The following is a 24,297-nucleotide window of genomic DNA, read 5'->3' on the forward strand; positions in this document are numbered from 1 at the left end:
ATGAATGGCCAACAACTTTCTGCAGTAAGTAAAGAAAAGGATCTTGGAATTACTATATCAAGCGATTTAAAGCCCGGTCAGTATTGTTCAGAGGTTGTTAAAACTGAAAACAAATAGGTTGGCTTCATCGGACGAGTCTTTAATAATAAATCGGAAAAAGTAATATTAAAACTGTATAATTCGTTGGTTCGACCCGTCTAGAGTACTGTGTACAGTTTTGGTCTCCCTACTACAGAAAAAACATAGAAAAGTTGGAACGGGTCCAACGAAGAGTAACAAAAGATGATTCCTAGGTTGAAATTTGTCATATGAACAAAGGCTTAAAGAAGTAAATTTATTCAGCCTATCAAAACGAAGAATGCGAGGCGATCTAATAGAAGTGTTTAAAATGTTCAAAGGATTCAGTGATATTAATGCGGAAGATTACTTTACAATTGATCGATCAAATAGAACAAGAAGAAATCACAATTTGAAGATAAGTGGTAAAAGATTCTCGTCGCTTTGAAGCTAAACACTTCTTCAATCGAGTTGTTAATGTTTGGAACTCTCTACCCTGTGATGTCGTTGATAGTACAACAGTTACGGCCTTCAAGAATAGATTAGACAAGTGTTTTGAATCCAACCAGCAACTAAGATATTACTCATTGTCGTAATAACGTTAAGTTCTTTCGAATACTGGTGTCCTGGTCCGCTTTTATCGCCCGGTTAGTGGTAGCAGTAATGGTAGTTCTTTCCTCTTTCCTACATAATTTCCATGCAGTTTTTCCATGCTGCATGGTTCTTTTTCCTTTCCTGCCAGCTTTGGCTGGAGAGGGATGAGGTGGAGGAGCCTTCTTTGCTGTCCTTCATCTTCCACCTTTGATTAGATAGTTAGTGTCACCTTCCTTTCCTTCCTTCCTTCCCTTCCTTCCCTTCCTTTCTTCTTCCCTTTCCTTCCTTCCTTTCCTTCCCTTCCTTCTTCCTTTCCTTCTTCCTTCTTCCTTCCTTTCCTTCCCTTCCCTTCTTCCTTTCCTTCCTTCCTTTCCTTCTTCCTTTCCTTACTTCCTTCCTTTCCTTCTCTTCCTTCCTTCCTTCCCCTTCCTTCCTTCCTTCCTTCCCTTCTCTTCTTCCTCACTTTCCTTCCCTTCCCTTCCTTTCCCTTCCCTTTCCTTTCCTTTCCTTACTTAACCTCACCTTCCCTTCCTTTCCCTTCTCTTCCCTTCCCTTCCCCTTCCCTAACCTCACCTTCCCTTCCTTTCCCTTCCCTTCCCTTACCTCACTTTCCCTTCCCTCACCCCCCCATACATACTATCACATAAAATAAAAAAATAAAAAAATAAATAAAAATAATAATAATAATAATAATAATAATAATAATAATAATAATAATAACAATAAAGGGCCACTCACCCTGCACAGCCGTCCGATCACCTTCTTGGCCACGGACGCCACGTTGGCCGAGGCGAGGGCCACCGCCGTGTCCGCCATGATCTCCGCCTGGCCAGACCCCAGGCCGCCCGTCACCGAGCGCTTGATGAAGGAGTCCAGCACCATGTCGATGAGCTCCGACACCTGGCGATGGGAAGGCAAGGTGAGGGAGGGTAATGGAAGGTGGGGTAAGGTAAGGTTGGGTAAGGTTAGGGAAGGGAAGGGAAGGTATGGTAAAGTAAGGTTAGGTTATGGAAGGGAAGGTAAGGTAAGGTTAGGTTAGGTTAGGTAAGGTAAGGTAAGGTAAGGTAAGGTAAGGGAAGGGAAGGGAAGGGAAGGTTAGGTTAGGTTAGGTTAGGTAAGGTAAGGTAAGGTAAGGTAAGGTTAGGTTAGGTTAGGTTAGGGATGGTAAGGTTAAGTAAGATAAGGTTAGGTAAGGTAAGGTAAGGTAAGGTAAGGTAAGGTAAGGTAAGGTAAGGTAAGGTAAGGTTAGGTTAGGTTAGGTTAGGTTAGGGATGGTAAGGTTAAGTAAGATAAGGTTAGGTTAGGTTAGGTTAGGGATGGTAAGGTTAAGTAAGATAAGGTTAGGTTAGGTTAGGAGCTATTTGTGACATTACTAACATTTTCTAACTCCTAATTGGGTATAACTGAGGGTGTTTGTTATTGCTGCCTGCACCTTGCTGACGCTGAGGACTGTTTGCCACACGTAGGCCACCACACAGTAGACACCAAATCGGACACACCGTGTGGCTCACTTCAGACTTGGCTGAACCAACCACAGAACAGCCATGTGAGAAGGGCAAGGCTGAAGGCACTGACCTCAGAACTTAACAGGGACAGTGAGGTGCGTCGCAGTGATGAGGAGAGTGCGCCCCTGAGAGAGAGAGAGAGAGAGAGAGAGAGAGAGAGAGAGAGAGTGGGGGGAGGGAAACAGCAAGGGAGAAAAGGCAACAAAAAAATCTCTCTCTCTCTCTCTCTCTCTCTCTGTGTACCTGTCCAGCGCTGCCCCATACCTTGGCCTGTAAGGAAGGGTGTACAGTAACCCCTCGTCTATCGCGGGGGTCAGGTTCCAGAACCCCCCGCGATGGGTGAAAATCCGCGAAGCAGCGACCTTATGTTTATTTTATTCTTCATATGTGTTATGTATATTATTTATATAAGCACACATCTCTGAGAATCTCGCCTCAGCCCGTGTCAACAACCAACCACTAGTTTCTTGAGGGAGATTCAAAGTCGGGTACATTTCACGGGAAACTCATCGAAATTCTACTCAGAAACTCAGTCACCAACATGTCAGTTAATTTTTTGTGTTGTTGGTAAGTTGTGGTCACAAGAAGAAGAAGAAGGCATCAGCTGTTTGGTTCAGCAGGTATACCGGATTTGAGTCTTGTCCAAGTTTAGAGTTCAAGAGTTCCAAGTTTAGATGAGTCTTGTCCAAGTTTAGGATTTGAGCAAGTTTAGGATTTGAGTCTTGTCCAAGTTTAGGATTTGAGTCTTGTCCAAGTTTAGGATTTGAGTCTTGTCCAAGTTTAGGATTTGAGTCTTGTCCAAGTTTAGGATTTGAGTCTTGTCCAAGTTTAGGATTTGAGTCTTGTCCAAGTTTAGGATTTGAGTCTTGTCCAAGTTTAGGATTTGAGTCTTGTCCAAGTTTAGGATTTGAGTCTTGTCCAAGTTTAGGATTTGAGTCTTGTCCAAGTTTAGGATTTGAGTCTTGTCCAAGTTTAGGATTTGAGTCTTGTCCAAGTTTAGGATTTGAGTCTTGTCCAAGTTTAGGATTTGAGTCTTGTCCAAGTTTAGGATTTGAGTCTTGTCCAAGTTTAGGATTTGAGTCTTGTCCAAGTTTAGGATTTGAGTCTTGTCCAAGTTTAGGATTTGAGTCTTGTCCAAGTTTAGGATTTGAGTCTTGTCCAAGTTTAGGATTTGAGTCTTGTCCAAGTTTAGGATTTGAGTCTTGTCCAAGTTTAGGATTTGAGTCTTGTCCAAGTTTAGGATTTGAGTCTTGTCAAAGTTTAGGATTTGAGTCTTGTCCAAGTTTAGGATTTGAGTCTTGTCCAAGTTTAGGATTTGAGTCTTGTCCAAGTTTAGGATTTGAGTCTTGTCCAAGTTTAGGATTTGAGTCTTGTCCAAGTTTAGGATTTGAGTCTTGTCCAAGTTTAGGATTTGAGTCTTGTCCAAGTTTAGGATTTGAGTCTTGTTCAAGTTTAGGATTTGAGTCTTGTCCAAGTTTAGGATTTGAGTCTTGTCAAAGTTTAGGATGAGTCTTGTCCAAGTGTGGCCGCTGCCTCATCCTGTCTGGTCCTCACTGCCAAGTTCTGGAGCATTTACCTGTAGCAAGCTGTAACACACTCTCCCTTTGTCTCCGAGCTAACCACTCACGAACCAACAAATGCTTCGGTCGCTGAGCCAATCAGCGCCCAGGATGCAGAACACAGTGTTGGGCGCCTCCCATCCATCAGCCAATGGTGTGCCGTGTACGAGCACACGTGGGCAAACTAGCTCAAGCGGAGGCGGCCGTGGCTGTGTCTTCCACACGTGGGAGTCTGTGTCCACTCATCTGCTGTACGCTGATTATTTTATTTAAATTTAATATTCTTTTAATATGTTCTAATTAATACTTTCTTTATTCTTTTATATTGTTTTAGGCTAGAAAATGCTTCTTTTACTGCAAAATAATCAAAATAATAATTATATTAAAATACCTCTATACCACAAAATCCCGCGATATACCGAAAAGTCCGCGATACAAAACTATATATTTACAATTTAAAAACCCGCTATGCAGCAAGACCGCGATAAATGAACCGCGATATAGCGAGGGATTACTGTATTAACTCTCTCTCTCTCTCTCTCTCTCTCTCTCTCTCTCTCTCTCTCTCTCTCTCTCTCTCTCTCTCTCTCTCTCTCTCTCTCTCTCTCTCTCTCTCTCTCTCTCTCTCTCTACCTGTCCAATGTTGCCCCATATCTTGGCATATATCAAGGGCTACATTACTGAATAACCTCTCTCTCTCCCTCTCTCCCTCCCTCTCTCCCTCCCTTCCTCTCCCTACCTGTCCAATGCTGCCCCATATCTTGGCATATATCAAGGGGTACACTACTGAATAACCTCTCTCTCTCCCTCTCTCCCTCCCTCTCTCCCTCCCTTCCTCTCCCTACCTGTCCAATGTTGCCCCATATCTTGGCCTGTATTGAGGGGTACATCTCCACCTCCTCAATGGTCAGGGTGATCAGCTTGTCCAGGATCATGGCAACCTTGGCCTTCTTCTTGTCATCCGGGTGGCTGCAGAACCTGGGACGGATGAGACGGATTAGAGGAGGGACGGATGGATGAGAGAGGAAAGGATGAGAGGGGAGAAAGGCTGGGAAGAAAAGGTAAATGAGTAAAGAGAGAAGGAAAGGGGAGAAGGGAATGGAGTGGAAGGGTTAAGGAGGAAAAAAAGGGACAAGAATGGAGGAGACGGATGAGAGGGAGAAGAAGGGACGGATGAAAAGGTAGAGGTTACAAATCCCTTATGCAAGAGTTAACCAGCATCTTCACTCCTTCATCCCTATACTGTCCAAATCCCTTATGCAAGAGTTAACCAGCATCTTCACTCCTTCATCCCTATACTGTCCAAATCCCTTATGCAAGAGTTAACCAGCATCTTCACTCCTTCATCCCTATACTGTCCAAATCCCTTATGCAAGAGTTAACCAGCATCTTCACTCCTTCATCCCTATACTGTCCAAATCCCTTATGCAAGAGTTAACCAGCATCTTCACTCCTTCATCCCTATACTGTCCAAATCCCTTATGCAAGAGTTAACCAGCATCTTCACTCCTTCATCCCTATACTGTCCAAATCCCTTATGCAAGAGTTAACCAGCACCTTCAGTCTCTCATCCCTATACTGTCCAAATCCCTTATGCAAGAGTTAACCAGCATCTTCACTCCTTCATCCCTATACTGTCCAAATCCCTTATGCAAGAGTTAACCAGCATCTTCACTCCTTCATCCCTATACTGTCCAAATCCCTTATGCAAGAGTTAACCAGCATCTTCACTCCTTCATCCCTATACTGTCCAAATCCCTTATGCAAGAGTTAACCAGCATCTTCACTCTTTCATCCCTATACTGACCAAATCCCTTACGCAAGAGTTAACCAGTATCTTCATTCCTTCACCCCTATACTGTCCAAATCCCTTATGCAAAATTTAACCAGCATCTTCACTCTTTCATCCCTATACTGTCCAAATCCTTTATGCAAGAGATAACCAGCATCTTCACTCTTTCATCCCTATACTGTTCAAATCCTTTATGCAAGAGATAACCAGCATCTTCACTCTTTCATCCCTATACTGTCCAAATCCCTTATGCAAGAGTTAACCAGCATCTTCACTCTTTCATCCCTATACTGTCCAAATCCATTATGCAAGAGATAACCAGCATCTTCACTCTTTCATCCCTATACTGTCCAAATCCCTTATGCAAGAGTTAACCAGCATCTTCACTCCTTCATCCCTATACTGTCCAAATCCCTTATGCAAAATTTAACCAGCATCTTCACTCTTTCATCCCTATACTGTCCAAATCCTTTATGCAAGAGATAACCAGCATCTTCATTCCTTCATCCCTATACTGTCCAAATCCTTTATGCAAGAGATAACCAGCATCTTCACTCTTTCATCCCAATACTGTTCAAATCCTTTATGCAAGAGATAACCAGCATCTTCACTCTTTCATCCCTATACTGTTCAAATCCTTTATGCAAGAGATAATCAGCATCTTCACTCTTTCATCCCTATACTGTCCAAATCCTTTATGAAAGAGATAACCAGCATCTTCATTCCTTCATTCCTATACTGTCCAAATCCCTTATGCAAGAGTTAACCAGCATCTTCACTCCTTCATCCCTATACTGTCCAAATCCCTTATGCAAGAGTTAACCAGCATCTTCACTCCTTCATCCCTATACTGTCCAAATCCCTCATGCAAGAGATAACCAGCATCTTCACTCTTTCATCCCTATACTGTCCAAATCCCTTATGCAAGAGTTAACCAGCATCTTCACTCTTTCATCCCTATACTGTCCAAATCCCTTATGCAAGAGTTAACCAGCATCTTCACTCTTTCATCCCTATACTGTCCAAATCCCTCATGCAAGAGTTAACCAGCACCTTCAGTCTCTCATCCCTATACTGTCCAAATCCCTCATGCAAGAGTTAACCAGCACCTTCAGTCTCTCATCCCTATACTGTCCAAATCCCTCATGCAAGAGTTAACCAGCACCTTCAGTCTCTCATCCCTCTCCCTCATGGTTACCTTGTGAGGTTTGGCAGCCAGGGCGTCATGTACTCCAGACAGAGGTGTTTCAGTTCTATGGATGAGGCGCGGAAGCCCTGAATGCACTCCTCCAGGAACTCCAGGGTGAGATGTGGCTCGTTGGCGGCAAGCTTCTCACTCACACTCTTGATGAAGATGGTGTTGTTGGAGGGGATGCACAGCCCTGGTGGTGAAAGGGGGTGGTGAGTGTGGTGGTGATGGAAGGTGGTGAGTGCCGTATGTGTGTGATGCTGAGTGGAAAGTTGGAAAGTTTGGTTTAGTCGGCGCAACATCTGTGGTCATATGCCGGAGAGAGACAGGAGGGGAGGGAAGGAGAAGAGAGGGAAGGGAAGGAAGGGGAGGGAAAGGGAAGGGGAGGGAAATGGAGGGGAAGGGAAAAAGGGAAAGGGAAGGAAGGGGAGGGAAGGAGAAGAGAGGGAAGGGAAGGAAGGGGAGTGAAATGGAAGGGGATGGAAATGGAGGGGAAGGGAAGAAAGGGAAAGGGAAGGAAGGGGAGGGAAGGAGAAGAGAGGGAAGGGAAGGAAGGGGAGTGAAATGGAAGGGGATGGAAATGGAGGGGAAGGGAAGGAGAGTTGGAAAGTTTTGTTTAGTGGGCGCAACATCTGTGGTCATATGCCGGAGAGAGACAGAAGGGGAAGGAATTATAGGAAAAGGGAACAGACCCCAGGAGACGGGACACAACCCCGATTAATACCTGGTACCCATTCACTGCTGGGTGGACAGGGGCAGAAGGGAAGGGTAAGGAAGGGTAGAGAAGGAAGAGCAAGGAAGGGAAGGGAAGGGAGAGGAAGGGATGGGAAGGGAAGGGAAGGGAAGGGAAGCAAGGAGAAAGGAAAGTTTTGTTTAGTGGGCGCAACATCTGTGGTCATATGCCGGAGAGAGACAGGAGGGGAAGGAATTATAGGAGAAGGGAACAGACCCCAGGAGACGGGACACAACCCCCGATTAATACCTGGTACCCATTCACTGCTGGGTGGACAGGGGCAGAAGGGAAGGGATAGGAAGGGTAAGGAAGGGTAGAGAAGGAAGAGCAAGGAAGGGAAGGGAAGGGAGAGGAAGGGATGGGAAGGGAAGGGAAGGGAAGCAAGGAGAAAGGAAAGTTTTGTTTAGTGGGCGCAACATCTGTGGTCATATGCCGGAGAGAGACAGGAGGGGAAGGAATTATAGGAGAAGGGAACAGACCCCAGGAGACGGGACACAACCCCCGATTAATACCTGGTACCCATTCACTGCTGGGTGGACAGGGGCGTAGGGTGGTGAAAGAGGGTGGTGAGGGGTGGTGAGTCTGGTGGTGAGTGTGGTGGTGATGAGGTGATGGAAGGTGGTGAGTGGTGAGTCTGGTGATGTGTGACTTTGGTGGTGAGTGACTTGTAAATACTAACACACACACACACACACACACACACACACACACACACACACACACTCCTTCCTCTCCTTCCTTTCCCTTTTTCTCTCCTTCCTCCTCCCTTCCTTTCTTTCCCTTCCTTCTCCTTCCCTCTCCTTTCCTCTCCTCCTCTCCTTTCCTCTCCTTTCCTTTCCTTTCCTTTCCTTTCCTTCCCTTCCCTTCCCTTCCCTTCCCTTCCCTTTCCTTTCCTTTCCTTTCCTTTCCTTCCCTTCCATCTCCTACCCTCTCGTCTCCTCTCCTCTCCTCTCCTCTCCTCTCCTCTTCTCTCCTCCCCTCCCCTTCCCTTCCCTTCCCTTCCCTTTCCTTTCCTTTCCTTTCCTTTCCTTCCCTTCCATCTCCTACCCTCTCGTCTCCTCTCCTCTCCTCTCCTTTCCTCTCCTCTTCTCTCCTTCCCTTCCCTTCCCTAACCCCCCAACCCCAACAGGCCCTCCCCACCCCACCTGAGGTCTCCAGCAGCTGTCCTTCAATCTTGAGGTCAAAGGTCGCAGTGAGGGCACAGAGCAGGTTGTAGGCAGCAGTGCGCAGGTTGGGGTCCAGGGAGCCAAGGTTGAGCAGGGCCATGTTGAGCAGGGTGCCAGGGACGTCCTTGGGCCGGATTTTCTGGTGGACGGTCACGGAGTCCTGTGGTGGTGGTGGTGGTGGTTAGGGGAGAGAAGACATATGAGGCATTGTCATTTGTACGTATAAAATTACACACACACACACACACACACACACACACACACCCCACCTGACCCTCCCCTCCCACACACACACAGCCCCCCCATAACCCTCTCCCCCTCCACACACACACACACACACACACACACACCACCTGACTCTCCCCCCCACACACACAGCCCCCCCATAACCCTCTCCCCCTCCACACACACACACACACACACACACACACACACACACACACCACCTGACTCTCCCCCCCACACACACAGCCCCCCCATAACCCTCTCCCCCTCCACACACAAACACCCCCCCCACACAGACCCTGCCCCACCCCCCCCCCCCCCACACAAACACACAGACCCCACCTGACCCTCCCCACGCACCCCCCCCCCCCACGCACCGGTTGAGACAGCTCCCATCTGGCCCTGATATGGATGATGGCTTGCACGATGCTGTCACAGTCATTATGGATGAAGGAGAGCGGACCGGACTCGTTGGCGATCGTCAGTGTGAACTGGTTGTCATCCACCAGACAGACCTGCAGAGAAGGGGCACGGATGAGAGACTGGGGGGAGGGTGGGGGGCATTAGTAACAGGTGGGGGGCATGGATGAGAGACTGGAGGGGAGGGGAGGGGAGGGCATTAGTAACAGAGGAGGGAGGGGTGCGTGGATGACTGGGGAGGAAAGAATGAGAGAAGAGAAGGAAAGGCAAGGAATGGAGGAGAGAGAGGAGGAGAAGAAGAAGGGGAGGAATGGGAAGGGAAGGGAAGGGAAGGGAAGGAACGGGAGGGAAAAGGAAGAGAATGAGGAAGAAGGAAGACAAGAGGGAGGATAAAAAAAAGGAAGGGAAATGAAAGGAAACCAAAGGAGAGGAAAGAAAGGTAAGGTAAAGGAAGGGAAGGGAAGGGAAGGGAAGGGAAGGGAAAGAAAGGAAAGGAAAGGGAAGGGAAAGGAAGGGAAAGAAAGGGAAAGGAAGGGAAGGGAAGGGAAGGAAAGGGAAGAGAAGGGAAAGAAAGGAAAGGAAAGGGAAGGGAAAGGAAGGGAAAGGAAGGGCAGGGAAGGAAGGGAAAGAAAAGGAAGGGAAGGAAGGAAGGAAAGAAAGGAAGGGAAGGAAAGGAAGGAAGGAAAGAGAAGGAAAGCAAAGGAAGAGAAAGGAAGGAAAGAAAGGAAGGGAAGGGAAAGAAAGGAAGGAAAGGAGGAAGGAAGGGAAGGAAGGAAGAAAGGAAGGAAAGAAAGGAAAGGAAAGGGAAGGAAAGGGAAGGGAAGGAAGGAAGGGAAAGAAAGGGAAGGAAAGGTAAGGGATGGGAAGAGAATGGAAGGGAAGGGAAGGGAAGGAGAGGGAAAGAAAGGGAAGGGAAGGGAAGGGAAGGGAAGGGAAAGAAAGGGAAGGGAAGGGAAGGGAAAGAAAGGAAGGGAAAGAAAGGAAAGGAAAGGGAAGGGAAAGGAAAGAAAGGAAGGAAGGGAAAGAAAGGAGGAAGGGAAAGGAAGGATGGAAGGAGAGAAGGCAAGCAAAGGGAAAGAGAAGGAAGGGAAGGGAAAGAAAGGGAAGGAGAGGGAAGAAAGGAAGGGAAGGAAGGGAAGGAAGGAAGGAAAGAAAGGGAAGGAGGGAAAGAAAGGAAGGGAAGGGAAGAAAGGAAGGAGAGGGAAAGAAAGGGAAGGAAGGGAAGGAAGGAAGGAAGGGAAAGAAGAAGGAAGGGAAAGAAAGGGAAGGGAAGGGCAAGGAAGGGAAGGGAAAGAAAGGGAAGGAGAAAGAAAGGAAGGAAGGGAAGGAAGGAAGGAAGGGAAAGAAAGGAAGGATGGGAAAGAAAGGGAAGGAGAGGAAGAAAGGGAAGGAAGGAAAGAAAGAGAAGGAAGGGAAAGGAAGGGAAGGAAAGGGAAAGGTAGGAAAGAAAGGAAGGAAGGAAAGAAAGGAAAGGAAGGAAAGAAGGAAGGAAAGAAAGAGGGAAGGAAGGAAGGAAGGAAAGAAAGGAAGGAGGGAAAGAAAGGGAAGGGAAGGGAAAGAAAGGGAAGGGAAGGGAAAGGAAGGGAAGGAAGGGAAAGAAAGGAAGGGAAGGAAAGGAAGGGAAGGGAAAGAAAGGGAAGGGAAGGGAAAGGAAGGGAAGGGAAGGGAAAGAGAAGGAAAGCAAAGGGAAAGAGAAGGAAGGGAAGGGAAAGAAAGGGAAGGAGAGGGAAAGAAAGGAAAGGGAAGGAAGGAAGGAAGGAAAGATAATGGGAAAGGAAGGGAAGGGAAAGAAAGGAAGGGGAAAGAAAGGGAAGGAAGGGAAGGAAAGAAAGGAAGGAGAGGGAAGGAGAGGGAAAGAAAGGAAGGAAGGAAGGAAGAAGGGGAGGAAAGGAATGAAGGAAGGAGGGGAAAGGAAGGAAGGAAAAAGGAAAGAAAGGAAGGAAGAAGGGAAGGAAAGAAAGGGAAAGGAAGGGCAAGGAAGGAAGGGAAAGAAAGGGAAGGGAAAGAAAGGAAGGGAAAGAAAGGGATAGAAAGGGAAAGGAAGGGAAAGAAAGGGAAGGAGAGGGAAAGAAAGGGAAGGAAGGAAGGAAGGAAGGAAGGGAAAGAAAGGGAAAGGAAAGGAAAGAGAAGGGAGGGAAGGAAAGGGAAGGGAAGGGAAAGAAAGGAAGGAGAGGGAAAAGGGAAGGAAGGAAGGGAAGGAAGGGAAGGGAAGGGAAGGAAAGGGAAAGCAAAGGAAGGAAAGGAAGGGAAGGGAAAGGAAGGGAAGAGAAGGAAAAGGAAGGGAGAGAAAGGGAAGGGAAAGGAAGGGAAGGGAAAGAAAGGGAAAGGAAGGGAAGGGAAGGAACGGGAAGGAAAGGGAAGGGAAAGGAAGGGAAGGGAAAGAAAGGGAAGGGAAAGAAAGGAAGGAAGGGAAAGAAAGGGAAGGAAGGAAGGAAGGGAAAGAAAGGAAGGGAAAGGAAGGAAGGAAGGAAAGAAAGGATGGAAAGGAAAGAAAGGAAGGAAAGAAAGGAAGGAAAGAAACGAAGGAGGAAAGGGAAGCGAATGTAAGGGAAAGAAAGGGAAGGGAAAGAAAGGGAAGGGAAAGAAAGGGAAGGGAAGGGAAAGAAAGGGAAGGGAAAGAAAGGGAAGGGAAGGGAAAGAAAGGGAAAGAAAGGGAAGGGAAGGGAAAGAAAGGGAAGGGAAAGAAAGGGACGGGAAGGGAAAGAAAGGGAAGGGAAAGAAAGGGACGGGAAGGGAAAGAAAGGGAAGGGAAGGAAAGGGAAAGAAAGGGAAGGGAAGGGAAAGAAAGGGAAGGAAAGGGAAGGGAAAGGAAGGGAAAGAAAGGGAAGGGAATGGACGGGAAGGGAAAGAAAGGGAAGGGAATGGACGGGAAGGGAAAGAAAGGGAAGGGAAAGAAGAGAAAGAGAAAACAAAGAAAGAAGGAAACACACACACACACACACACACACGGGGAAGACCTAGTGGAACGTGACAGAAGTGTGACAAGAGGCAACGGTAAGAAATTGAAGAAGAGCGACTGTAGGAGAGACATCAGGAAATACAGTTTTCCACACAGAAGCACAACAACATGGAACGGACTTGACGAGGAGACTGTGTGTGCAAAAACCATTCAGGAATTTAAAGACAAACTGGATAATCAGCGTTATGGAGACGGGACAGCACAAGCCTGGTACAACTCTTTTCCTGTATTTCACAACTAGGTAAACACACACACACACACACACACACACACACACACACACACACACACACTCACCTCCTCTATCTCCGAGGCATAGTAGACATCGTTAAGCAGCACGGAATGGCTCAATACCTTGGTCTTCTCAGCGGAGGTCACCTGGATGGCAGACGGTCCCACCTGGGCAAAGGAAAAGGTCAGGTCACAAGAGCTAACAGTTGGGGAGAGCTAACCTGACCACCCCTGACTGCCCCTACATCCCTATACTGTCCAAATCCCTTATGCAAGAGTTAACCAGCATCTTCACTCTTTCATCCCTGCACGGTCCAAATCCCTTATGCAAGAGTTAACCAGCATCTTCACTCTTTCATCCCTGCACTGTCCAAATCCCTTATGCAAGAGTTAACCAGCATCTTCACTCTTTCATCCCTATACTGTCCAAATCCCTTATGCAAGAGTTAACCAGCATCTTCACTCTTTCATCCCTGCACTGTCCAAATCCCTTATGCAAGAGTTAACCAGCATCTTCACTCTTTCATCCCTATACTGTCCAAATCCCTTATGCAAGAGTTAACCAGCACCTTCACTCTTTCATCCCTATACTGTCCAAATCCCTTATGCAAGAGTTAACCAGCATCTTCACTCTTTCATCCCTGCACTGTCCAAATCCCTTATGCAAGAGTTAACCAGCATCTTCACTCCTTCATCCCTATACTGTCCAAATCCCTTATGCAAGAGTTAACCAGCACCTTCACTCTTTCATCCCTATACTGTCCAAATCCCTTATGCAAGAGTTAACCAGCATCTTCACTCTTTCATCCCTATACTGTCCAAATCCCTTATGCAAGAGTTAACCAGCACCTTCACTCTTTCATCCCTATACTGTCCAAATCCCTTATGCAAGAGTTAACCAGCATCTTCACTCTTTCATCCCTATACTGTCCAAATCCCTTATGCAAGAGTTAACCAGCATCTTCACTCTTTCATCCCTATACTGTCCAAATCCCTTATGCAAGAGTTAACCAGCACCTTCACTCTTTCATCCCTATACTGTCCAAATCCCTTATGCAAGAGTTAACCAGCACCTTCACTCTTTCATCCCTATACTGTCCAAATTATGCAAGAGTTAACCAGCATCTTCAATTCCCTTCATCCCTACTCTGTCCACCTATTATGCAAGAGATAACCAGCATCTTCATTCCTTCATCCCTATACTGTCCAAATCCCTTATGCAAGAGTTAACCAGCATCTTCACTCCTTCATCCCTATACTGTCCAAATCCCTTATGCAAGAGTTAACCAGCATCTTCATTCCTTCATCCCTATAACGTCCAAATCCCTTATGCAAGAGTTAACCAGCATCTTCACTCCTTCATCCCTATACTGTCCAAATCCCTTATGCAAGAGTTAACCAGCACCTTCACTCTTTCATCCCTGTACTGTCCAAGTCCCTTATGCAAGAGTTAACCAGCATCTTCACTCCTTCATCCCTATACTGTCCAAATCCCTTATGCAAGAGTTAACCAGCACCTTCACTCTTTCATCCCTATACTGTCCAAATCCCTTATGCAAGAGTTAACCAGCATCTTCACTCTTTCATCCCTGCACTGTCCAAATCCCTTATGCAAGAGTTAACCAGCACCTTCACTCTTTCATCCCTATACTGTCCAAATCCCTTATGCAAGAGTTAACCAGCACCTTCACTCCTTCATCCCTGTACTGTTCAAATCCCTTATGCAAGAGTTAACCAGCACCTTCACTCTTTCATCCCTATACTGTCCAAATCCCTTATGCAAGAGTTAACCAGCACCTTCACTCCTTCATCCCTATACTGTCCAAATCCCTTATGCAAGAGTTAACCAGCATCTTCACTCCTTCATCCCTATACTGTCCAAATCCCTTATGCAAGAGTTAACCAGCATCTTCACTCTTTCATCCCTATACTGTCCAAATCCCTTATGCAAGAGTTAACCAGCATCTTCACTCTTTCATCCCTGTACTGTCCAAATCCCTTATGCAAGAGTTAACCAGCACCTTCACTCTTTCATCCCTATACTGTCCAAATCCCTTATGCAAGAGTTAACCAGCATCTTCACTCTTTCATCCCTATACTGTCCAAATCCCTTATGCAAGAGTTAACCAGCACCTTCACTCTCATCCCAATACTGTCCAACTATAAGCTTCACACACACACACACACACACACACACACACACACATTCTACCCTGGCAAAGTCTCCATCTTCTCCCTGCTAATCTCTCTCTGCCCATATGTTCTCCCTCTCCTCCCTTTCTCTGTATCCTCCCTGCCAGCCTCTCCTTTGTCCCTATGGCCCTTTGTTCTCCCTGTCTCTTCTCTCCTTTGTTCTCCTGCTGCCGTCACTCTGTCCTCCTCCTCCTCCTCTCTCCCTTTCCTTTCCTCTCTCCTTTCTTCTTTATATCTTTCCTTCTTCTCTTCCCTTTCCCTCACTTTCCTTTCCTCTCCTCTCCTTTCTTCTTTATATCTTTCCTTCTTCTCTTCCCTTTCCCTCCCTTTCCTTTCCTCTCCTCTCCTTTCTTCTTTATATCTTTCCTTCTTCTCTTCCCTTTCCCTCACTTTCCTTTCCTCTCCTCTCCTTTCCTTTCTTTATATCTTTCCTTCTTCTCTTCCCTTTCCCTCCCTTTCCTTTCCTCTCCTCTCCTTTCCTTTCTTTATATCTTTCCTTCTTCTCTTCCCTTTCCCTCCCTTTCCTTTCCTCTCCTCTCCTTTCCTTTCTTTATATCTTTCCTTCTTCTCTTCCCTTTCCCTCCCTTTCCTTTCCTCTCCTCTCCTTTCTTTATATCTTTCCTTCTTCTCTTCCCTTTCACTCCCTTTCCTTTCCTCTCCTCTCCTTTCCTTTCTTTATATCTTTCCTTCTTCTCTTCCCTTTCCCTCCCTTTCCTTTCCTCTCCTCTCCTTTCTTCTTTATATCTTTCCTTCTTCTCTTCCCTTTCTCTCCCTTTCCTTGAACCATTTTCTAATACATTCCACGAAGACTAATGTTTAATCTGGAAAGTACCGAACAGAATCTAGTCTGTAGAACTCGTGGTAAGGAGGTTTTTAAAAAGGCCAAAACCCGCACAGTACCGAAAGGAGCCGCTGAGGTCGAACTCACCTCGCCAAGACTTCCCAACACAACCGTGGCTGTCTAGCACACCGCGGAGAAAGAAACAGTGGAACACCTAACTGTAGAATGTGGACACGACGAGAGGCAGAGTGGAGTTAGTACCAGAAGGGAAAGAAAGGAAGGAAGAAAGGAAGAAAGGGAAGGGACAGGGAAAGAAAGGGAAGGGAAAGAAAGGGAAGGAAATGGACGGGAAGGGAAAGAAAGGAAGAAGAAAACAAAGAAGGAAACACACACACACACACACACACACACACACGGGGAAGACCTAGTGGAACGTGACAGAAGTGTGACAAGAGGCAACGGTAAGAAATTGAAGAAGAGCGACTGTAGGAGAGACATCAGGAAATACAGTTTTCCACACAGAAGCACAACAACATGGAACGGACTTGACGAGGAGACTGTGTGTGCAAAAACCATTCAGGAATTTAAAGACAAACTGGATAATCAGCGTTATGGAGATGGGACAGCACAAGCCTGGTACAACTCTTTTCCTGTATTTCACAACTAGGTAAACACACACACACACACACACACACACACACACACACTCACCTCCTCTATCTCCGAGGCATAGTAGACATCGTTAAGCAGCACGGAATGGCTCAATACCTTGGTCTTCTCAGCGGAGGTCACCTGGATGGCGGACGGTCCCACCTGGGCAAAGGAAAAGGTCAGGTCACAAGAGCTAACAGTTGGGGAGAGCTAACCTGACCACCCCTGACTGCCCCTTCATCCCTATACTGTCCAAATCCCTTAAGCAAGAGTTAACCAGCACCTTCACTCTTTCATCCCTGTACTGTCCAAATCCCTCATGCAAGAGTTAACCAGCATCTTCACTCCTTCATCCCTGTACTGTCCAAATCCCTCATGCAAGAGTTAACCAGCATCTTCACTCTTTCATCCCTATACTGTCCAAATCCCTCATGCAAGAGTTAACCAGCATCTTCACTCTTTCATCCCTGTACTGTCCAAATCCCTCATGCAAGAGTTAACCAGCATCTTCACTCTTTCATCCCTGTACTGTCCAAATCCCTAATGCAAGAGTTAACCAGCATCTTCACTCTTTCATCCCTGTACTGTCCAAATCCCTTATGCAAGAGTTAACCAGCATCTTCACTCCTTCATCCCTATACTGTCCAAATCCCTTATGCAAGAGTTAACCAGCATCTTCACTCTTTCATCCCTGTACTGTCCAAATCCCTTATGCAAGAGTTAACCAGCATCTTCACTCTTTCATCCCTATACTGTCCAAATTCCTTATGCAAGAGTTAACCAGCACCTTCACTCTTTCATCCCTGTACTGTCCAAATCCCTCATGCAAGAGTTAACCAGCATCTTCACTCTTTCATCCCTGTACTGTCCAAATCCCTCATGCAAGAGTTAACCAGCATCTTCACTCTTTCATCCCTGTACTGTCCAAATCCCTTATGCAAGAGTTAACCAGCATCTTCACTCTTTCATCCCTATACTGTCCAAATCCCTTATGCAAGAGTTAACCAGCATCTTCACTCTTTCATCCCTGTACTGTCCAAATCCCTTATGCAAGAGTTAACCAGCATCTTCACTCTTTCATCCCTATACTGTCCAAATTCCTTATGCAAGAGTTAACCAGCACCTTCACTCTTTCATCCCTGTACTGTCCAAATCCCTTATGCAAGAGTTAACCAGCACCTTCACTCTCATCCCAATACTGTCCAACTATAAGCTTCACACACACACACACACACACACACACACACATTCTACCCTGGCAAAGTCTCCATCTTCTCCCTGCTAATCTCTCTCTGCCCATATGTTCTCCCTCTCCTCCCTTTCTCTGTATCCTCCCTGCCAGCCTCTCCCTTTGTCCCTGTGGCCCTTTGTTCTCCCTGTCTCCTTCTCTCCCTTTGTTCTCCCTGCCAAGCCGTCACTCTGTCCTCCTCCTCCTCCTCCTCCGTGGTCTTCCCTTTCGGCTCCTCTCCTTTCTTCTTTATATCTTTCCTTCTTCTCTTCCTTTCCTCCCTTTCCTTTCCTCTCCTCCTCTCCTTTCCTTTCTTTATATCTTTCCTTCTTCCTTTCCCTCCCTTTCCTCTCCTCTCCTTTCTTTATATCTTTCCTTCTTCTCTTCCCTTTCCCTCCCTTTCCTTTCCTCTCCTCTCCTTTCTTTATATCTTTCCTTCTTCTCTTCCCTTTCCCTCCCTTTCCTTTCCTCTCCTCTCCTTTCTTCTTTATATCTTTCCTTCTCTTCCCTTTCTCTCCCTTTCCTTGAACCATTTTCTAATACATTCCACGAAGACTAATGTTTAATCTGGAAAGTACCGAACAGAATCTAGTCTGTAGAACTCGTGGTAAGGAGGTTTTTAAAAAGGCCAAAACCCGCACAGTACCGAAAGGAGCCGCTGAGGGTCGGAACTCACCCTCGCCAAGACTTCCCAACACAACCGTGGCTGTCTAGCACACCGCGGAGAAAGAAACAGTGGAACACCTAACTGTAGAATGTGGACACGACGAGAGGCAGAGTGGAGTTAGTACCAGAAGAAGTGATGGTGGTGACCCAATGAAAAGCGATACAGGCCAAAAGAAGAAGAAGAAGAAGGTTTGTTTTGGTTTGGAATGCCAAGTCGTATAAATCTTCCTCCAAGGGCACACAAAAAAAGAAAACAATAATAAAAAAAAGCCCGCTACTCGCTGCTCCTAAAACATGATGAACAAGTAAAGTCTGTGTTCGTGATTCATTAATTGCTGTAGTGATATTGATGATGCAGGAGTTTTTGAGCTGGGATAAGCAAAACACTTCTTTTAGCAGACCCACTTTTCCGTACCAAATAACAGGCTTGCAGATAATCCGCCATTTTTTTTCAAGGGCCAAAACTCCTCCACTTTCAACCTTCCCTTCTTTTCCTTCATTTCTTTCCCTCCCTTTCCTTCCCTTTCCTTCTCTTCCTCTCTTCTTTCCTTTCCTTCCCTTCCCTTTCCTTCTCTTCCTTCATTTCTTTCCCTCCCTTTCCTTCTCTTCACTGCCATTCCTTTCCTTTCCTTCCCTTCCCTTCCCTTTCCTTTCCTTCCCTTTCCTTCTCTTCCTCTCTTCTCTTCCCTGCCATTCCCTTCCTTTCCTTCCCTTCCCTTCTCTTCCTATTCCCTCCCAATCCTTCCCTTCCCTCCCATCCCTCCTCCCCTTCACTCCATTTCCCTTCCCTTCCTTCCCTTCCCTTTCCTTCCCGCTCCTCTCCTCTCCTTTCCCTCCCCCTCCCTCCCATTCCTTTCCTTTCCTCTCCTCTCCCCTTCCCTCCCATCCCTCCCCCTCTCCCCCCTTCACTCACCTTGATGGCCACTTTGGTATCCTTGTGGGACAGTTTGAGGGCATTGTTGAACACCTTGAGGTCCTCGTCCAGGGAGGTTGTGGCCCCCGGCAGCTTCTGTTGGTCTGGGTCTATGTAGTCATTAAGGCGAGCTGGCGCGTCAAGGAATACCAGCTTCTTGTGGCCCTGTGTGGAGATGGAGGTGGATTACGGGGTGGAGGTGGATGGTGGAGGGGGTAGGGAGAGGTGGAGTGGTAGGGGACATGGGTGGGAGGTGGAGTGGTAGGGGACATGGGTGGGAGGTGGAGTGGTAGGGGACATGGGTGGAAAGTGGAGTGGTGTGGAGGGTAAGTTTGTCCTCTGCCCTCATCCACCCACCAATGTTTCTCTCTCTCTCTCCCTTCCACATTTCTCTCCCTTTCTCCCTCTCTCTCCCTTCCACATTTCTCTCCCTTCATGTCATTTTTCCTCTCTCTCTCTCTCTCTCTCTCTCTCTCTCTCTCTCTCTCTCTCTCTCTCTCTCTCTCTCTCTCTCTCTCTCTCTCTCTCTCTCTCTCTCTCTCTCTCTCTCTCACACACACACACACACACTCAACTTTTCAAACATTCAACATTTTCTCTCTTCCTTCCTCCCCCTCCCCCTCCTCCTCCCCCAGCCCCCCCCACACGCACATCCCCCCGCACACCTACCTTCAGGGGCGCCAGGATGCGGTCGTGGTACTTGGTGTACTCGCGCACCCAAGAGTTGGCGTTGTAGATGTACGCCGCGTGGATGTTCTCGTAAGCCACCTCGGGCAGCACCACGAACCACTTCTGTAGAAACTCAGTCCTGGTGGGGGGAGAGGGTGAGAGGGGTGAGGAGGAGGAGGAAGGGAGAGAGAGAGAGAGAGAGAGAGAGAGAGAGAGAGAGAGAGAGATGTGTCTGTACATTTAAGGTGTGTCTGTGAGTTTAAGGTGTGTGTGTGAGTTTAAGGTGTGTGTGTGCGTCTGTGTGCGTCTGTGTGAGCGTACCTGAACCTGTTGTCGGCGCAGGTGTGTGTGAAGTCCACCACCAGCTCGAAGGGCTTGCGACAGATAGGCTTGAGGGTCAGAATGACGTGGTATATCAGCAGGTCGCCGTTGGTCTCCCCGATCCTGAGGGAGAGGGCAGGGGAGTTAAGGGAGCCGTCCGGTAGATTTCTATTTTCAAAACTACTGGACAAAAAAATCTACCGCACTAATGTCTTTTAGACCTGAATGACGCGAGAATATTGCAGAAGTTTTAAAGGATTTTGATGAACTGAAAAAATATATATACAAAAGATTTTCTTACAAATTAAAAAATGTTCAATTCCAATGAGTTCATGATGTATTTAGGAGAAGTTTTTGCATAAATATAAAACTGGCGAGTGCTCAAACAAAACTAAAGACAGATTTTTCAGGTTTTTTTAATCTTTTTAATGATTTTTTTTTACGATAAATTTTCATGAAAAAAATAAAAGAAAAATGAGAAAAAGTCTCTTTATTGTCACTGTGCATTCAGTCCTCTTCAAAATGGTTCCTAAAACATCAAAATCGGATAATTTGGGGCGGAGAGAGACAGGGAAAATATGAGAAAAACTTGGGCCTTGTAAGTTTTTCTGTTGTTTCCTCGTTCATTCCCCTCAGATCATTTATTGTTACCAGTCACCAAAATTACATACTCCAAGTTCGCAAACACGTCTCTAAGCAGGGTAGGCGGTGGCTGAAGTGATAGCGTACTGGACCCACATTCGCCGCGTGATGGACGACGCGGGTTCGAATCCTCACGCTACCACTCGGATTTTTCAGTCACCGCCGAGTGGCTTAAAACTACCCACATGCTGTCCTGAAGACCACCCATCAACCCGGACTCTACAAGAAACCGTCCAAGTGAGTCAAGAAGGAGCCCCGGGGAGCACCATGAGCCAAGCATAGATGGCGCCACTATAAATACTTGCCTGCACCAAAACCAGCCACGGGTGAACTGTCCCAGCCCACATGTACCTCCCAGGGGCTGTAACTCATTTTACATATTTTTTTGTAACATTACTACCAGACGCTTAATTAGGGGGCAGGAGGAGCAGGGAGAAAATGGGAAGGGAGAGTGATGGAAAGGGAGGAGAGGGAGAGGAGGAGGAAATGAGAGAGGGAGAAGGAGGAGGATGGGAAGAGAGAGAGAGAGAGAGAGAGAGATCCATCTGTTTATACTTTTTCTTCTCTCTCTTTCTTCCTCTTACCAATATTCTCTCTCTCTCTCTCTCTCTCTCTCTCTCTCTCTCTCTCTCTCTCTCTCTCTCTCTCTCTCTCTCTCTCTCTCTATTGAGCGAGGACGAGAATCACATGTCTGTTCGTGCACACTTTTCCAGGCTTAAAATGACACTTTTCCTTGAGCACTATTTCCAAAGCCTATCGTTACACACGTGCCCTGTATGTTTGTCATCACTAGTGGTGTGGGGCGTGTTCCTCGCCCCCTGTGAGCCGCCACCCTCAGCTGCTGGGTGGACACTTCCCTCACTGCTGGCACTGCTGCGGTGAATGTGTTCCACAGGCGGGGCACTCTGGAGGTGAAGGTCCTCTGGTTTTTTTACTGGTTTTTTTCTTCTTTTTTTTAACAGCAGAGGAGACAGTGCAAGGGCGTAGAAAAAAAACAATGAAAAAAAAAAGCCCGCTACTCACTGCTCCTGAACAGAGTGGAGTGACCAGAGAGAGAAATCAGTTTTGGGAGGAGAGGTGTCCTGATGCCTGCTGGCTGGCACATCACCTCAACACCCTCACCTGCTCATGGCTGGAGAGCACCGTTCCCGTATCTCTCACAGCCTCTCGGGGGGAGCCTCAGAAAGTTTTGGAAAGTTTGGTTTAGTGGGCGCAACATCTGTGGTCATATGCCGGAGAGAGACAGAAGGGGAAGGAATTATAGAAGGGAAAAGACCCCAGGAGATGGGACACAACCCCCGATTAATACCTGGTACCCATTCACTGCTGGGTGGAGTGGGGCGTAGGGTATCGGAAAAGCCGCCCAAATTTTCCTCTCCACCCATGAATCGAACCAGGGGGGGGGCCTCAGTCTCGCCAGGTGTGGCACTCCTTGTACCTGGGCCTTGTGGAACACCACCAGGGCGGCCACGTCCCGGCAGAGCTCCAGAGTGTCCAGGGGTGTCATGCCCTGGGGGGCGGCTGGGGGTTGTTCTCCTGTAACAGCCGCTGCACCCGTCGCTCCACCTTGTCCAGTCTCTGCAGGTGTGTGGCAGCGCTGGACATCCAGGTCAGAGCCCCGTACTCCAGGTAGGGTCTTGCCTGGGCCTTGCAGAGGAGCATAATTCCTCGCTTGTCAAGGAAATTAGCCACTCTACGAAGGGCAGAGACACGGAGGGAGGCTTGGTGGGCAGCGTGCTTCAGGTGGCGGTCAGAGCGCAGCTCTCGGTCCAAGTCCACTCCAAGGGTCCTGCCGTAGTCCTGGAGCGGGAGGGTGACGGAGCCAAGCATCACCCTTCCCTCAACAGCGTGTGTGGCTGCCGGGGACCAAGAGATCACCCTCGCCTGGGTCTTCTCAGGGGCGAAGTTCACCTGCCAGCACTCCCCCCACTCCCGTATCAAGCGCAGTGCTGGTTGACGTCAGGAGCCGCTTGCTGGCTTTCTTGGCGAGGGTGGGAGAGGGAGAGTGTGCAGTCTTCAGTGTGTGCAGAGACTGCTGGCAGACTCCTGAGAAGGTTGTCAATGTACAGATTCCAGAGGACAGGCCCAGCACAGACCCCTGAGGGACTGAGGCACCCACTGGGAGGTCCCTGGACTGCTGCCTGCCGACGACGACATGGAAGCTTCTTCCTTGAGGGTAGTCACTCAGCAGCATCACCAGGTGCCTTCAAGCTTCTCCAGCAAGCCTGCGTGCCACACCCGGTCAGGAGCACCTGCAATGTCCAGAGCGACGGCAAGGGTATCCAGGCTGGGGTCCAGGGAGCCCTGCCAACCCCTGGAGAGGAGCAGCAGGAGGTCTGGAGTGGAGCGGCCGGATCTGAGCCTAAACTGGTGGTCAGTGATGAGGGCGTCGTTCTGGAGGTGGCGGGTGACAGCCTCCAACACTATCCTTTGGAAGATTTGGGCCTGGAGGTGGCGGGTGACAGCCTCCAACACTATCCTTTGGAAGATTTGGGCCTGGAGGTGGCGGGTGACAGCCTCCAACACTATCCTTTGGAAGATTTGGGCCTGGAGGTGGCGGGTGACAGCCTCCAACACTATCCTTTGGAAGATTTGGGCCTGGAGGTGGCGGGTGACAGCCTCCAACACTATCCTTTGGAAGATTTGGGCCTGGAGGTGGCGGGTGACAGCCTCCAACACTATCCTTTGGAAGATTTGGGCCTGGAGGTGGCAGGTGACAGCCTCCAACACTATCCTTTGGAAGATTTGGGCCTGGAGGTGGCGGGTGACAGCCTCCAACACTATCCTTTGGAAGATTTGGGCCTGGAGGTGGCGGGTGACAGCCTCCAACACTATCCTTTGGAAGATTTGGGCCTGGAGGTGGCAGGTGACAGCCTCCAACACTATCCTTTGGAAGATTTGGGCCTGGAGGTGGCGGGTGACAGCCAAGATTTGGGCCTTGGAGGTGGCAGGTGACCCCAAACTTGGGCCTGGAGGTGGCCGGTGACAGCCTCCAACACTATCCTTTGGAAGATTTGGGCCTGGAGGTGGCGGGTGACAGCCTCCAACACTATCCTTTGGAAGATTTGGGCCTGGAGGTGGCGGGTGACAGCCTCCAACACTATCCTTTGGAAGATTTGGGCCTGGAGGTGGCAGGTTCAGATCTGGACCAATCTTTGTGGACCAGCAGCGTGCGAGCCCCCTTCCATATAGAGGGCCAGGCAACACAGGCCCCAAACACCTCTGAGAGGGGTCCTGCCAGCTGACTGGGGCAGCGACGCAGCACATGTGGCCCAGCGCCCTTCCTGACCTCCACTGCTCTCAGAAGTCAGTTAGTCTCTCTCTCTCTCTCTCTCTCTCTCTCCCTCTCTCTCTCTCTCTCTCACTCCTTCCTTTTTTTCCCCTCCTCTTCCCCTATTATCGTCCTTCCCTCTCCCCCTCCATTCTTCCTTCCCCCTTCTTCCTTCCCCCTTCTTCGTTCCCCCCCTTCTTCCTCTCCCTCCCTTCCTCCCCCCCTCCCCCTCCCACTCACTTGTATCTCCTGGCAATGTAGTAGAAGACAGGGTTGCCGGCCTTGGAGGTGCCGGCCTGGTAGAAGATGTTGAGGGTCTTGATGCTCTTGAACTCGTCCTTCTCGTGCATGTTGTGTTTGGACATGATCTCCTCAAACTTGGTGCTGGTCATGTCCATGCTGCTCCACCTGGGGGGAGGGAAGGGGGGGGTTAGTGAGGGGGGAGGGAAGGAGGGGTTAGTGAGGGGGGAGGGAAGGGGGGGGGTTAGTGAAGGGGGGAGGGAGGGGAGTACAAAGGGAAAGCAAACAGCAA

General features: G+C 48.2%; 1 protein-coding gene, 2 long non-coding RNA genes and 1 pseudogene across 10 annotated transcripts; 1 reads left to right on the plus strand and 3 right to left on the minus strand.

The window, feature by feature from the left end:
- Nucleotides 1–24,297, minus strand: part of LOC126988315 (neurofibromin-like) — a 219,442-nt pseudogene that overhangs the window by 22,141 nt on the left and 173,004 nt on the right.
- On the minus strand, nucleotides 12,782–13,515 carry LOC126988364 (uncharacterized). 2 transcript variants are annotated; one of them, XR_007741838.1, is made up of 4 exons: nucleotides 13,280–13,515; nucleotides 13,168–13,223; nucleotides 13,000–13,111; nucleotides 12,782–12,943 (listed from the first exon to the last, which is right to left on the minus strand). It is a non-coding gene; the product is annotated as an uncharacterized LOC126988364 (long non-coding RNA). The 2 variants fall into 2 exon arrangements; XR_007741839.1 differs by lacking the exon at nucleotides 13,000–13,111.
- On the minus strand, nucleotides 16,406–17,406 carry LOC126988363 (uncharacterized). The gene is made up of 3 exons (XR_007741837.1): nucleotides 17,179–17,406; nucleotides 16,843–17,122; nucleotides 16,406–16,786 (listed from the first exon to the last, which is right to left on the minus strand). It is a non-coding gene; the product is annotated as an uncharacterized LOC126988363 (long non-coding RNA).
- Nucleotides 22,556–23,827, plus strand: LOC126988360 (uncharacterized). 7 transcript variants are annotated; one of them, XM_050846424.1, is made up of 3 exons: nucleotides 22,556–23,156; nucleotides 23,208–23,353; nucleotides 23,521–23,827. In XM_050846424.1, the coding sequence occupies exons 1-3, from the start codon at nucleotides 22,556–22,558 to the stop codon at nucleotides 23,737–23,739; spliced, it is 966 nt and encodes a 321-aa protein (XP_050702381.1). In that variant the 3' UTR covers nucleotides 23,740–23,827. The 7 variants fall into 7 exon arrangements, with proteins under 7 accessions (XP_050702381.1, XP_050702384.1, XP_050702383.1 ...); XM_050846427.1 differs by having other exon boundaries at nucleotides 23,208–23,302; XM_050846426.1 differs by having other exon boundaries at nucleotides 22,556–23,105.

Source organism: Eriocheir sinensis, chromosome 69 (genome assembly GCF_024679095.1).
Source record: "Eriocheir sinensis breed Jianghai 21 chromosome 69, ASM2467909v1, whole genome shotgun sequence".
Lineage (NCBI taxonomy): Eukaryota > Metazoa > Arthropoda > Malacostraca > Decapoda > Varunidae > Eriocheir > Eriocheir sinensis.

Coding starts and splice junctions, on each gene's coding strand:
- LOC126988360 (XM_050846423.1), top strand. CDS start 22,556: ATGTACAGATTCCAGAGGACAGGCCCAGCACAGACCCCTGAGGGACTG. Junction 23,354..23,520: donor TGGAAGATTTGGGCCTGGAG/GTGGCAGGTGAC, acceptor TTGGGCCTGGAG/GTGGCGGGTGACAGCCTCCA.